Source organism: Gadus macrocephalus, chromosome 2 (assembly GCF_031168955.1).
Source record: "Gadus macrocephalus chromosome 2, ASM3116895v1".
NCBI lineage: Eukaryota > Metazoa > Chordata > Actinopteri > Gadiformes > Gadidae > Gadus > Gadus macrocephalus.
Genome location: NC_082383.1, coordinates 1,802,506 through 1,818,056, shown reverse-complemented (window position 1 = coordinate 1,818,056; position 15,551 = coordinate 1,802,506). Strand labels below are relative to the sequence as shown.

Genomic DNA, 15,551 nt, shown 5'->3' with positions numbered 1-15,551 from the left:
AGCAGTCAGAAGTCCGGGGGTGATCTGGTCAGGTACAATTAGACCGCCACAGTGGGGTGGGAACCCCGAATCGGAGTGTCGGGGACCCTAAACCTCTCCAACGCCCTGCATTGTTTGAGCGTTATCAAACGGGGATAATATAACCTGGCAAGGTTCGACTAACCCTCGATTAACCCTTTGATGCGAGGCCCGTTAAGGCAGTTCATTGAGTGTTTACCGATTGGCTAAAATGCGGCGGTTTAACTTCACAAACGGCACATGACGTCCCTCGGTTCACGTTAAACGCTCTCCCTGCGCGTAACTAAGATGAACCGAAACCATTCAGCATTTCGACGACTCCCGTTGACTCTTCGACGTTAAGTGCAAGGCGGTGCCACACCCGCTTCGGCAGGCTTACCTGGAAGTCGTGGTCGGGCAGGAAGACCTCCTGGGGCTGGGGGTTCGTCCCGTCGGGCAGCAGGCCCCCGGCGGCGTGGGGGACCGTGGGGAGCTGGGCCAGCGCGTCCTGCACCAGGACCAGCTTGGCGGGCCCCGTGTCCCCCTGCAGGGGCACAGCCAGAACGGCATCAGAGGAGGGCTCTCCGTGAGCCGCAGCGTTCATCAGCGCGTTGGGAATGTCGTACATTTTTTTATTTTTTATTTAACCTTTATTTTTCCAGATAAAACATTAAGAACAGTTTCTTATTTACAATATTGATCTGGTCCAAGACGCCCCACCAGGAAACAACTTATATCAGTCGAAATAATGTGGAAACGATGAGTGTAACTTCTTAAGGATTCAAAGGATTAAAAAAAAAAAGATTAAAATGGTGAATCAAGCAAGAGTAGTTATCTTAAGGTCAACCTCGCTGTGTCATTAAGAGGACTACAAAACGGTCTCAGACAATATGACAACATCTACCTCTTTGTTGAACCACAGGCCTATAAAGGCTCTCCTACAGGCCTCGAGGCTCCCATACGGTCACTCTCTGTCCCTCAGTGGGAGGACCGGGCGTGGGGGGTACCTGTGTGCTGGTACTGGTAGGACTGGGCGTGGGGGGTACCTGTGTACTGGGCGGTGGGGGGTAGCTGTGTGCTGGTACTGGGAGGACTGGGCGTGGGGGGTACCTGTGTGCTGGTGCTGGGCCTCCTCTCCCAGTGGGGGAAGACGTTGGTGAAGGTGAGGGGCTCCGTTCCCTCGGAGATGAGGTAGGCCATGGGGGGGCGCCTGGGGTTCAACTCTGGACAACAACAACAACAATCAGGATTACAAATCGACCAAAGGCTCCTTCCCACGCCCCCCAGGCCCCGTCACCAGGAGAGGGCCGGTCCGAGTCACCTTTGCAGTACTGTAGCACGGTCTGCATGGCGCAGCGCCGTGCGTTAGCCCCGCGGCTACAGGCCGGGGCGCCGCTCCCAGGGTCCGCCGCCGGGCCACTCTGCCACAGGTACACCTCCAGGCGGTTGTCCAGCAGGAACCAGGCTGGAGGTGGAGAGAGGAGAGAGCGGGGTTAAAGACGGAGCGGGCTGGAGCTGTGACATCCAGGGTGTGTTTGACCGTGTTTAAGAAATGTTTGGCGGGGATAGTACACGTCAATCATCGTTCGAGTACATAAACAGAGGCTGCTCTACAGCACACACACACACACTCACACACACACACACACACACACACACACACACACAGAGAGCGAGAGAGCGAGAGCGAGAGAGAGAGAGGCCCTTACCCGGCCGCGGGGCAGAAGACAGGCTCTCCTGGACGAACGGCATCGCCATGGTGACCCCCGGCAGGCGGGCGGGGCTCTGAAGCTCCTCCCCCTGGAAGGCGCCGTCGTGGACGCTCAGGTGGAAGAGCCGCGGCGTGAAGTTGTACTTCCCCGGGTCTGGAATAACCCCCACGGTCAGTCGGAGGTGTGTGCAGGTATAGGTGCATGTGTAGGTGTGTGTGTATGTGGACATTTAGGTAACTTTAAATCCCTGATATGTGTCACAGAGGATGTGTGTGTTATTTTGTGTGTGTGTGTGTGTGTTATTTCGTGTGTGTGTACCTTGTAGCATGCAGTCGTAGGCCTTCCGGTCTTGCCCTCCGAGGGCCGTCCAGAACTCGGCAGGTTCTGATCCCTCCTCTACCACCAGGACCTTTAGGCTGCTGGGGACACACACACACACACACACACACACACACACACACACACACACACACACACACACACACACACACACACACACACACACACACACACACACTTTCTGTTTAACATTTACTAAATCGTATGTTTGTTATAGGTCCACAAATAACATAAATGGTAACAATCATAACAAAAACAATTGAAGACTGAACAGATGAGGTAGGCCTACTAAACCGGTACCATGGTAACCAAGAATAAACCCCGTCATTACATCACTACAACCCCCTCAAAACAGCCTTAGCAGAATTAAAGACTTACCTTTGATTGAGGCGATCCACAGCTCTCTTGGCCGCTTCGCGGGAGCTGGCGTGCGCTTTACCGCCGTGCCACAGGAACAGCGGCTCCTGCTGGCCGTTGAGGAGAACTACAGCGCCTCTTGAGCGGAGCCCTGAGCAGCAGCAGTCCACCTCTAGCAGGGAGGCCTCGTCCGGGCGCTGCCCTCGCACGCAGAACATCCTCCACGCGGCTGGGAACACATCCGGGCAGACGGGGAGGGAGAGGAGGAAGAGAATTCCCAAGGTGAAAGTTAGACGTTTGAGGAAAGGGAGAACACAAAAGCTACTATGTATTTTTGCTTTAACTTATTTTTTACATATTTCTTTATATCACATTTCTTTATTTACTGTATCTTGTATCGTGGCTGCTATGTGACTGTTTAGGAACCAAGCCTAAAGAAGTTTACCCTTGTGTACTTGTACAATAGGTTGCAATAAAAGTAACTCGACTGATTCTGATTCACACACATTCCCCCGGGCGCCGTTCCTCGAGGCAGCCATCAGACCGGTACGGCGGTACCCCCACCGTACCACAGCCTCGGGTTTCCTTGTAGAATAGGATGTGAGCCGTTGCCAGCGTGTGCGGCTATGAGGCCAGTCCAGGACAACCCAGTCATGAGGAGCTATCAAGCGGACATTGGTGATTGGTGTAAGCGTACTGTAATCTCTGCCATGTGGATTATGGATAACGCAAATGTGATTAATACACTTGTCACTTATTACTCGTCTGACATTTGTTTGGCAGGGGCAGTAAATACAGAATGTTAGCGTGCCAGAGTTACCCAAGAGGCTCATTCAAATCTGAATTCCCTTTGGGCAGACAGCACTGAACGATAGGGCAGTGGTCCGAGTAGCCCCCCCCCCCGCGCGCACACACACACACACACACACACACACACACACACACACACACACACACACACACACACACACACACACACACACACACACACACACACACACACACACACACACACACACACACACACACACACACACACACACACACACACACACACACACGCTGAGCCCAGAGACGAGCACCGCGTCAGGGGCAGGAGACGGATGGGTCTGGTGCCAGCACCCCCCCCAGGTACAGAGACACTCAGAGAGGGCTACGGTCCGGAGGCTATCAGGGGAGGGCATTCCTGACTCCCACCCCCCACACCACCCCCACCACCCCCACCACCCCCACCACCCCCACCACCCCCAGCCATTCCTTCACTGGGATGGGACAGGGCTGGAGCCACACAGCCTGCGTGATATAATGAGCTGAATACTAATTGGTATTATTACTAATTATTATTACTCATTATTTTTACCCATGTTTTACTAATCCATGCGAATGAGGAATAAGGAAGGATTAATGTACTGTCACGAAATGCCACAAAGCCTATAAATGCAGATTTTATATGCACTAAATAATTAAAAACACAATTAAAAATAAATGCATTAGTGAACGAATTAATGAATTATACCATTGAAACTATTTTGTTATCTTTTAGTATTAATCCTTATTTTCCGTTGGTCGTCATTCCTGTACACGTAATAAATAACACTAATAAACTAAAATAATAAATACATTAATGAATTTATTAAAATATTGAAACAATTTTGTGCTGTTAGGATTGATCCTTATTTTTAGTCGTCACCATTCTTTTACACGACACCTCTGGATGAGCAACATGACACCCCCGCTGGGGGGGGGGGGGTTGTTGTACCTGGGGGGGGTGGTTGGGAGTCCCGCCTCCCCCTGTGAGTGACCAGACCCCCGCCGAACAGCTGCAGGAAGCAGGGGGGCTCCTGACCCTGGGGCACCACCACCTGCAGGGGCACACACACACACACACACACACACACACACACACACACACACACACACACACACACACACACGTTTACTGAACGATTTGGTTTCGAAGGAGGAGTTACTTTTCAAGGCAGCAATAAAACGAAAATATGACTGTTTATTTAAGATATTTATTCTTTCTTCCTGACCCCCCAATGTTGGGAACATACACCCTAACGTGGAGCAGACATCGCACACTAACAGCCCTACGAGAGGAAATACTTTTGACTATAACTCAGTAACACAATTTCAATAAATGTCAAATGGGAGAAACATAAAACGTGGCTCCGAAATTGAAAATGGGACATTTTGGCGTCCTGGAATATCATTCTAGCATTTTTATGCGTTAACCAGCCCTCTTCTATAAGATATGAATGGTAGCAAGGTCTGCATTTCCTTTGAAAGATGCCAATAAAACCGTCCATAGAAATAGTAATTGGAAAAAAGCAATTTGCTTACTTGAAGGCCCAATTCGAGACGGTGTTTAAAGTGCAACAGGCCACGGGAATTACAACAAATACGTTTTTAATGTGAACTTTTATGGGACGCTCCTTTTCATATCCCGCCGAAACAAATAATGCTCTGGCCTGTATTTTTCTATCACCGTCTACATCATTTGCCAAAGATTCACGTAAAATAAATATACAATATTGGCGCATCTTGCCTAGGATACCAACAGACTTCTTTAAAGCTACATATTAAAAGACGTAGTATTAGTTGATTTAACTAAGGGATGTATTGGATATCTTGGTATGCAGTGATCACAGTTACAGTCATGGGACAAAAAACATGGCGGTTGTCTACCTGGGAGTCTTCCTCACTCCTCCGCCCAATGGAGAGGAAGGAGGCGGGACTCCGCCCACTGATGGGGGAGTGGCGTCCATGCCACAGGAAGTAGACAGTCTTCTCCTTCCTGTTCGTGTCCTCTGGGCTGCTGCCCTTACCTAAACATGCAGAACACATATTGGTCAATTAGTGAATGGTACTGAGACTGTCTGTCTGTGTGTGTGAAGTGTTTGTGAGGAGTGTGTTTGAGCAGTGTGTGTGTGTGTGTGTTTGAGCAGTGTGTGTGTGTGTGTGTGTGTGTGTGTTTGAGCAGTGTGTGTGTGTGTTTGAGCAGTGTGTGTGTGTGTTTGAGCAGTGTGTGTGAGCAGTGTGTGTGTGTGTGTGTGTGTGTGAGCAGTGTGTGTGTGTGTGTGTGTGTCAGTATGTGTGTGTCAGTGTGTGTGTGTCAGTGTGTGTGTGTGTGTGTGTGTGTGTCAGTGTGTGTGTGTCAGTGTGTGTGTGTCAGTGTGTGTGTGTGTGTGTGTGTGTGTGTGTGTGTGTGTCAGTCAGTCAGTCAGTGTGTGTCTCTGTGAGCAGTGTGTGTCTCTGTGAGCAGTGTGTGTGTCTCTGTGAGCAGTGTGTGTGTCTCTGTGAGCAGTGTGTGTGTGTCTCTGTGAGCAGTGTGTGTCAGCGCGAGTGCGCCGTGTGTGTGTGCACGCGTGTGTGTGTCCCCACCTGCGGTGTACGTCCAGCGCACGACGTACGACTCCCCCTCGTGGAGCTGCCCGTCGCTCTCCACGGGGACCCCGCCGTCGTCCCCCTCCTGGACCAGCCACGTCTCCACGGCAACCGTCTCCAGCCCCGCCCGTCGTCCTCCGTCCAGAGGGACGGCCCCATGGGGCCCGGTCTGGGAGTCCCGGGGGGACCCCTGTCCCATCAGAAGGGCCTTGGCATCGCAGGGGCACAAGGTGTCCTCTGCCGGTGTTGTCGCCGTGGGCGTTGCCGTGGGCGTTGCTGTGGTCGTCGCCGTGGGCGTTGCCATGGGTGTTGCCGTGGTCGTCGCCGTTGCCGTTGGCGTCGCCGACAGGCCTGCAGATGACTGGTGAGACAGGATGTAGTTTAGTGGGGCGCATCTGAAGACGCCTATGCCGAGTTTTATGGTTTTTTTCTCTTTTTTGTATTATGTTTATGCAACGCCAAACTCAGTGGCTATCAACAATGTTATGTCTTTTTTTTTTTATGTCATGTTCGACGTTCACCACCATCTTCAGAAATAGCTGACACATTTATTTAATTATTATTATTGTTATTTAATATCTTAATGGTAAATTAATATAACTAATACTTCTAGAGCTCTTAAACCAACACTGTGACAGTAAGTTGGTTTTAGAATATGGCTCCACTCTGTGTAACACTTAAAGCGTCAACAACTGCAGACCGTTTCTCAAACCGGACAACATTTTCATCCACGCACTGATCTGACCTGCGCTGGGCCCTCCAGTGGTGGCCTGGGCTCCTCTTGGCTGGCAGCCCCACTGGGCCAGTCCAGGAACTTCTCCCTGAAGAGGGCCGTCTCACAGTGCTGGGAGATGACCCCAAACAGAGCCCAGCTGGGCCGCCCCTCGCCCCGCCTGCATAGAGGAACACGACACACACACACACACACACACATGAAGACAGACACTCGTAACATGTCACTATGGTTCCAATGTGGCGTGTAAAAACGTCTTATAGAGCCGGAGAGCCCACTGATTCAGATGCCATTCGAACACCGTGATTGGGGCTGAGGGTTTTAGGGAAGAGGAGGGATTGTTATCCCTATGGTTACAACCCACCTGATAGCCACTTGCGCTCGATGCAAAGTGGAACGTTCACAGTGTTTTGGGGCGAACGGGCAAAAACATTGGATTTGACCTCCTTTTTTTCCTTCATATTTAAGACTTATTTCAGTGTCTGTGATATAATTGCATAGATCACTACGTCGACGATCATATAAGACAATGACCACGTAGAGAAGCAACTGGCGCTGGTTCAGACTCACAGCTGGATGCTGGGGCAGCTGTGGGAGGGGTCCAGCGGGTTGACGCTGCAGTTGCTGTAGTCATAGGCTCCGCCCCACACCTGCTCGGCCAGGTGCAGCGCCACCTTCCTGTTGGCGATGGACACGTCCGTCCCGTGCCACAGGTAGACCTCGCTGCCGAAGTCAAACACCAGCGCCTACAGGAGAAAACGGAAGAGGTTACCATTTAATGGAATTGACTTGAAGCAAGTGTGAAACCAAGTTGATAACTGGGACGTATTGAAATCATACTATAGACACAAGGATTCATCAAAGCATATTAAAGCGTCTGCTAAATGCCCTAAATGAAAATGTGAATTTAAAGTTGAAAAATAACAGGAATGTTTTCAGTGCTCCCAAACCTCCCTAACAGTCCACAAACCTCACATAGCTCATGAGTGAACCCATATTGATCATAGGTGAGCGATAGCACTGAACACTCTGAAACTTTGTAGTTCTGCAGTAGTTCTGTGGGAAGCACTTTCACTTTCTCACGACCAATGTACTTATTGTAAGTCGCTTTGGATAAAAGCGTCGGCTAAGTGCCCTAAATATAAATGTCAAATGTCACTGCAAGCACATTGAGTCTGCCTCACGTATGAAAAGTGTGACACAAATCGAGTTCCCTCTCCATGCCTGCAGTGTCGAATGTGTTGTGTTAATCAACGACCAAAACGGGTGTTGTAGAGGGACCCCAGCCCCCCAGGGGGCCCCAGAGAGCAGAGGGCCCCCAGAGAGCAGAGGGCCCCCTGGGGACAGGGGGGGGGGGCGGTCTGACCTGGGCGGGGCCCAGCAGGGCCACACTGGGTACGGCGGCCCAGGCCTGGTCCTGGGGCACCAGCCTGTTGTCCTGCAGCCCGTAGACGCAGTTGGACTCCACCACGCCCCGCTCATACTGCTCGTCCTCCTCCGGAGGCCCCGCCCCTGAGGGGGAGAGGACCACAATGGTACGACCCGACTTAATGCAATACCCCTGACCACATGGTAACATGGTACGACCCGACACAACAACACCAGCTAATACAACACCCCTGACCACATGGTACCATGGTACGACCCGACACAACAACACCAGCTAATACAACACCCCTGACCACATGGTACCATGGTACGACCCGACACAACAACACCAGCTAATACAACACCCCTGACCACATGGTATGACCCGACTTAGTACAACACCCCTGGTCACATAGTACGACCCAATACAACACCCCTCAACATTGTACCATGGTACAACCCGACACAATAACACCCCTGGTCACATGGTACCATGGTACGACCCGACACAACACCAGCTAATACAACACCCCTGACCACATGGTATGACCCGACTTAGTACAACACGCCTGGTCACATGGTACAATGGTACGACCCAACATAATGCAACACCTCGGACCACATTGTACCATGGTACAACCTGACACAATAACAACACCCCTGACCACATGCCACCATGGTACGACCCAACACATCAACACCAGCTGATGCAACACCCTTGACCACATGATATGACCCAAAACAATAACACAACACCCCTGACCACATGCCACCATGGTACAACCCAACACAACAACACCAGCCAATGCAACACCCTTGGCCACATGGTATGACCCAAAATAATAACACAACACCCCTGACCACATGGTACCATGGTACAGCCCAACACAATAACAACACCCCTGATCACATGGTACGACCCAACACAACAACCCAATTTAATGCAAGAGAATAAAAAAAACATAAAAACACAACTTAACATAACCCGTGGTGGCAGATAGGATCGCAGGGTACCATGGTACAGCCCAACACAACTTAATACAACACATTTCATTTGATACATTGATTCGTCTAAAACCACAAACTACGAGATTGAGGTGGGACTCAGACCCACCTCTGTACTGTCCCCTTCCCCCCAGAAGGCTCCAGAAGTCTGCCGCCAGGCTGCTGTCGGCGTTGAGCCCCTCCTCCAGGTGTAGGGACTGGGGGGCCCGGCAGCCCAGGTCCCCGTGGCTCTGGACGTAGGCGGACAGCTCCACAGCCTGGGGACACACAGCAGCAGCACTAGCATTAGCATTAGCACTAGCATTAGCATTAGCGTTAGCCCTAGTGCTGCACCAACCCCTTTGTATCACCTTCACTCTTCTGGCATTGGATACATTACAAAATGTTAACTTCTTTTAGCAGAGTAAACATTTTAATTACAATGTCCAGTGGCAGAGTCATGTAAAGTGAATTACAACATCAGTATAGAATATTATTATTAATATACTGGGTCGGCTAAGCTCGGGTAGTTTGATCCCTGGCTCCTCCGAGCTGAGTGTCGAGGTGTCCCCCGTCGGCTTATAAACGCAGACGCAGAACCTTAAAGGTTCACGACTGCGTCGGTGCGTCTGCGTGGTCGTGGCGTTGTGGGAACGTGGGCCCATAATCGGGCCTTTACTGTTCCTAACGAGCTTGCTGTCGCCTTGCATGGTTGACTCCGCCGTCGGTGTGTGAATGTGCGCATGAACTGATGAAGGAGTCTGCTGAATGCCCTAAATGTTAATATACTACAGTATATTAACCACCCATCCGTGGGGCCGGGTTCTCTGTGATACCTTGGCCTTCTCGGCAGCGTTGGCGAGCGCTCCGCTCCACAGGGTGCAGTTCTCCTTGGTGACCAGCAGGAAGCAGTCTCCGCTGTTCAGGGAGCCTGCAGTGGGCTGCACCAGCCGGGTCTGGACCCGCTTCCTGCCTGTTGACCCACGAGCACACACACACACACACACACACACACACACACACACACACACACACACACACACACACACACACACACACACACACACACATCCATCGTAACCCTTCCTCATGGCTTCACTTAAAGTTCATCTACCAATGTTATTAGTTATAATGACTTCATCAGAAGAGCATTTAGTGTGAACACGCATGCCACGAATATAATAAATGGTTACACAGCACTTTTAGCTTTGAAAATCAACGTGCGTCTGTACGTTTATATTCATGTTGTTTTCACAGCATTACAATACTGTGTATGCATAGAGAAATCCATTTGTTTTCTGACCTTTAATTTGAAGGAGCATGAGGCTCTTGAAGGGGGCGTGGTTGGTGTCGATGACATCATTGGAGGAAACCACCTTCTCTTTGCTGTTCTGGCGCGAGTGGGAGTTGTTAGCCTCTGGAGGACACACACACACACACACACACACACACACACACACACACACACACACACACACACACACACACACACACACACACACACACACACACACACACACACACACACACACACACACACACACACCTTGAGTACTTTCATACCATGTACAAGACGATAGTCTTACAACACAAGCACAACATTTGTTGATTATTTTGAGACAGACAGAACCTGGGCAGGAAACCGAGAACTGAAAGGGGCGGGGTCACACCTCGTTTCCAGATATTCTATTGAAGAGAATATCTTGAGTGGCAAGAAAGCTAGCCACTCAAGCCTTCAGAAGAGGATTTTAATAGTGGCCAGTCTGAACAAGGTTGAATTGAATCCTTTAAACTAAAGACGCTTTGTCTAAGATCATTGCTGCCTGCCCAGGATGCTTAAGCTTTTCTTCCCTCCAGCCTTCCTTGAAAGGAATACTAGCGCTGGCCGAGGCAGCGTTCCCCGTCGGACAACAACGCGCTTCCAGATCCCCGCCCAGAGCAACACGATTGGCTGACGCAAACTACAACACAGATAGGAAGCGGAAGAGAGCACCACGCCCCTTGCACCCTAGATTGGAGCAGGTCTGCCCCCCCGACATGATCGATTCTGAACCTAGAGTCTGACGTGTGAGCGTGTGCGTAGGGGGGGACGGGGACGGGGGGGACGGGGACGGGGGGGGACGGGGACTCACTCTTCTGGCCCGTCACGGCGGCGCTCTCGTCGGGCGTCCCGTTGGGGTCGCCGTGGTCCCCCATGTGGTCCTGGTTGATGTCGGCCCGGGCGGCCAGCGCCCTCAGGGGGTTCCTGGAGCCCTGGGAGCGCCGGGACGGGCGCACGGCCCGCCGGTGCTCCGTCACCGCCGAGCTGAGGCTGAGACCGGCGCGGAGCCCAGGGGGAGGGGTCAGAGTCACACGGTACAGCGCACACGCACGGTTACACACACATTTAACAGAGACACAGACGAGACACACGCACACAAACACGAAAGGACTGGTATATAGAGTATGCTGGAGACTCACAGACTCTCACACACACATACTTGTGCACAAACACAACAAAAATGAATCACAGAACACACACAGAATAACAAAATGTACACACACAAACGAGAAGAATACACCAAACACACACACACACACACATTAAAAATGACACAAATATTTAATAACACACCCATCTTGCAGACACAATGTATTTTGTGTGTATACACACACAAAACAGTGTGCGAGTGTACAGTATACACACACACACACACACACACACACACAAAACAACCACAAAACAAACCTTCCAATCATTTCTTTCATAAAACTGCACACATGCACACACAAACTACATCCGTCCCGGGACTATGCGTCCAGCCTCACGCTCCACTCACATGGCCGTGCTGGTCTGGCAGAAGACCCCCAGGTCCGGCTGGGGCTCCGGGGCGGACCGCCCCTCTGGGTGCGCCGGGACGCAGGCGGCGGGCGGGGAGGAGAGGTCGCCGTAGAAACAGCCGCCCGTCTCCCGGGGGGCGGCCGGGGGCGACGCCCCCTCCGCCTCCTCCTGGGGGCCCCCGGTTTGGGAGGGGCCCGGACCCCACTGGTCTGTGAGGGGGAAAGGGGGGTGAGATGAGTCGTGTTGCGTCACATTCGTGAAAAGCGTTGGGGTGACGCTCTGGGTTGGGCAGAACGGATGCCGCTCAAACCAACACTCGATTGGTTATGAATGAATGAACTGAACTCAAGTGAACGCATGCAACGCGTTCACTTGAGTTCAGTTCATTCATTCATAAGCCATCGAAAGCCTGGAAGGGTCACATCAGCTCAATTCCAACTGATCTGTTTTTGTTCAGCTTTTAATATCAATAAGTTCGATCAAATAAACAAGAAGACTTTCATTTGATAAATCCTTTGAGGAGTCATGGGGGCTAGAAAAGCTACACACATAATTCTATAATTTTCTTTTACAAAAGGAAAATCTATTTGACAAAAGGACTGACCTTCAGAGGGACAGGTCGTGGCAGACGGCCTCTTGTTCTCCAAGGCGTCGTGTTTGTCTGGTTCCGGAGAGCCGAGACCTGGAAGGACGACACAACAGAAATCAAACAACACACTATATAGTACGACAACACAGACTATACAGACGGTGATAGTAGGAAATGCACAAAAAATAAAAATATTCAAAATTCAAAAAAAAAAATTCAAAAAGAGAAAGCGGAAGAGCAAGAGACAGACAGAGAGAGACAGACAGAGAGAGAGACAGACGGGTCAAGCAGGAGAGACAGACCGCGGCTCACCTCTCTTGGCCATGCGTGCGGCCGCAGCCATCGGAGTCCAGGCTTCGCTCTCCTTGCTCTCCCCGGCGCTCGCTGGCTCTTCTGTGTCCGGACGGGCGGACGCACTCTGCTCCTCCTCCTCCTCCACCACCCCCTTCTCCACCACCTCCTCCACCTCCTCCTCCTCCTCTCTCTGAGGGGGGGACTCGCCCTCCAGGGTTTTACCCTGCGCCTGAACACAGAGCGACACCGGGCTGGGGTCAGGGAGGGCTAACACGGGACGTTTTTACAACAACCAGTAGGCGGACGGACAGACGTTATGAAAAGAAACATTTAGGAATGAGATTGAATCAAACCATGTCAGGATGAATCAAACTGATACATACAAACACCGTTTTAAAGTTATTATTTTTGTTTTAAATAAAAGTTTTTGGGGTGGTTTTTTGTTGTGTTTGTGTTTGTGTGTTTCTGTTGTTTATCGATGCATAACAGAATTTTCCCCATTTCCAATTTAAGACAAATAAGGGTAAACCAGCAAACATCCATGTCGCATCACCTTCTTCCTCCACTGGGGCTGGACCCGGGCAGGCGAGGTCACTTCCTGTGCCTCGAAGGACAGGTTAGACTGAGGAGAGAGGAGAGAGGAGAGGGCAGGCTGCGGTTAAACCGGGGCTAACAGACCGACGGCGAGTCCATGCACATGCTCGTCAGTTCATATGGTGGGTGCTAGAGGGCGCCAGAGAGACAGGAATATAGAAGACGAAAGATTACTTTCATTCAAACAACATTTTAGTAAGTCCACATTAGTAGTCATACTAGCCGTGAATTAACTGAACATTATTTTTCAGCAAATACTTAAATAAAAAGGAAATTCACACAAAATCAGTCAGAAATTGAAACAGGCAAAAATCAACATTTCATTATTTGACGTTAAATTCCACTTGACTTCCGACGTAAAAACATGTCACTCACTGCATTCACACACAATGCACAGCGGGAGCCATGTATGATTGGTCATGCAGACTTTAAACCGTTTCACAGCAACACTGAGGACTTTACCTGGTTGAAACACATGACATACTGAGGTGGTCTGCTAGAATACACAGAGGCAAAGACTGGGTCCTGGGTGAGAGACCATTCAACAGAATGGAGAGAGAAAGAGAAAAAGTGAGAGAGAAAGAGAGAGCAAAAGAGACAGGGAGAGCGAGAGGGAGAGTGAGAAACAGAAAGAGAGCGCAACATAAGGACAGACAGACAGATATACAGACAGATATACAGACAGATATACAGACAGATAGACAGACAGACAACAGAGCGAGAAAGACAGAGAAACACACAAAGTTCCTGAAACATTTACCAGTGTCAAAGCGTTAACATATTCTCGCACATCTCTGCTTTCGTCTGCTATTCGAGCGGTGTGGTGCAGAATGTCTTACCCAGCAGAGATGGTCCACTGTGTCTTGGTGAAGGGTGCAGTTGTCATTCTCATCCTGCAGGGGGCGGTAGAGCAAAGAAGAATGAGGCGCGGGCACTTTTAATATAGAAATACACAAGTAAATTCAAATTCAAAAAAACGTTATTTGTCCCCAGCATTACAAAGGACAGTGCCATGTCCAAACAAAAAAACAAACAAAAACAAAAACAAACACGGCTTCACCAGTCCATGTGGGGAGGGCACAAGCCCGGGTGGGGGGTTTAGGAGGAGTTGAGGAGGTGAACAGCCTTGGGAACAAAGGTTGCTTTTCTCTGTGTCCTACAGCCGAGGCAGCGTAGTCGGCGCCCTGAGGGGAGCCACTCAAAGGCGGGGTGTAGAGCGTGTGAGGGGTCCTGCATAATTCTTTTGGCTAACCGGAATGTTTGCTGGTCATGGATGGAGGAGAGAGTTCTTATTGAAAGTCCAATTATTTTAGAGCAAACTCTGGCCGTACTCTCCAGGCGGTTTCTGTTTTGGAGGGTGATGGAGTGAAGCAATGTGGTATTGCATGTCTGTGCATTAAACTGGTATTCACACCTATGCACACACACACACACACGCACACACACACAGCTGTATATACAGTCAACATGTAACAGCGGGGACAAATAAAACACATGACATCGGACCATAACCTCGTTAATGGACGGGCGGTTTACAGCGTAGTTCAGCGACCGCCTGTTACATACATGGCTCCGTATAATTCCAAGAGTGCAGGGGGGAAATCCCAAGAGGACCGTAACACGAGTCTTATGAGTCCTGATTGGTTGCTAGGAGATGAGATATCTAGTGACGTTGAAGGAAAAGTCGACTCTCCTCAAACTCGGCCACTCTGTTAGGTCTGCAGGAGCGAGGGTGGCTGAGATAGCCCGCCCTAAACCACGAACAAGGTCTCAAACTGTGGCCTGAACCAGGCTCACATGGTGCGATATCTAACCCCTACTCTCCTAAAGCTCCTTATTCACTGTATTGCTAATGAACAAGTGGACTTGGACAGGCTCTGAAGTGGTGGGCTCAGATCTAGTTCCCCTTTCACTACAACGGCCGAGGGATTACAGAAGTGTTGTGGGGTCAAGGGGGCGTGACCTTTTGCTAAGGAAACGTTAGGTTAAGTCTGTCTACAGATCCGGGACCGAAGCTCCTTGGTACCTAGAGGGAGGATGGGAGTTTGATCTGGATCAGTCTCGCTTAGATCCCAGCGGCAGGAGCCACCATTAAAGTAGAATGTAGATATTTGTTTTACTGAGCCACCAACATCATCATCGATATCAACGCTGATGAAGACGTTGAGTACGGGTTTCTCCACAGGAGGCGGTCCCACCTTGGTGTCGGCGGGGGGCTCCGTCTGCTGCGTCAGGGTGCCGCCCTCAGCCAGGGTGACCCGGACACGACCGCCGGATGGGTGTGGCCTCTCGTTACGCAGTCGCTCTTCCTCAGCCCCCTCCCTGCAAAGAGGAGACAGGCAAAGACGAGGATAATGATGAGTATGATGATGA

The 15,551-nt window shown here is 50.6% G+C and overlaps 1 protein-coding gene across 4 annotated transcripts in view; it reads right to left on the bottom strand.

The window, feature by feature from the left end:
- The window catches only part of svilc (supervillin c), a 28,116-nt gene that overhangs the window by 857 nt on the left and 11,708 nt on the right, over nt 1–15,551 (bottom strand). For 2 of the 4 annotated variants that reach the window (XM_060069617.1, XM_060069627.1), the window contains exons 9-31: nt 15,377–15,500; nt 14,018–14,071; nt 13,641–13,703; nt 13,138–13,206; nt 12,603–12,813; nt 12,306–12,383; nt 11,700–11,910; nt 11,013–11,191; nt 10,184–10,297; nt 9,717–9,853; nt 9,011–9,158; nt 7,895–8,040; nt 7,099–7,274; nt 6,541–6,688; nt 5,793–6,156; nt 5,097–5,236; nt 4,165–4,267; nt 2,427–2,634; nt 2,028–2,128; nt 1,707–1,862; nt 1,319–1,462; nt 1,108–1,220; nt 398–541 (exon numbers count right to left, since the gene is read on the bottom strand). In XM_060069617.1, the coding sequence (XP_059925600.1) occupies nt 398–541; nt 1,108–1,220; nt 1,319–1,462; nt 1,707–1,862; nt 2,028–2,128; nt 2,427–2,634; nt 4,165–4,267; nt 5,097–5,236; nt 5,793–6,156; nt 6,541–6,688; nt 7,099–7,274; nt 7,895–8,040; nt 9,011–9,158; nt 9,717–9,853; nt 10,184–10,297; nt 11,013–11,191; nt 11,700–11,910; nt 12,306–12,383; nt 12,603–12,813; nt 13,138–13,206; nt 13,641–13,703; nt 14,018–14,071; nt 15,377–15,500 (3,331 nt within the window). The remainder of the gene's footprint in view (nt 1–397; nt 542–1,107; nt 1,221–1,318; nt 1,463–1,706; nt 1,863–2,027; nt 2,129–2,426; nt 2,635–4,164; nt 4,268–5,096; nt 5,237–5,792; nt 6,157–6,540; nt 6,689–7,098; nt 7,275–7,894; nt 8,041–9,010; nt 9,159–9,716; nt 9,854–10,183; nt 10,298–11,012; nt 11,192–11,699; nt 11,911–12,305; nt 12,384–12,602; nt 12,814–13,137; nt 13,207–13,640; nt 13,704–14,017; nt 14,072–15,376; nt 15,501–15,551) is intronic. The other 2 variants (XM_060069635.1, XM_060069643.1) reach the window with 2 other exon arrangements.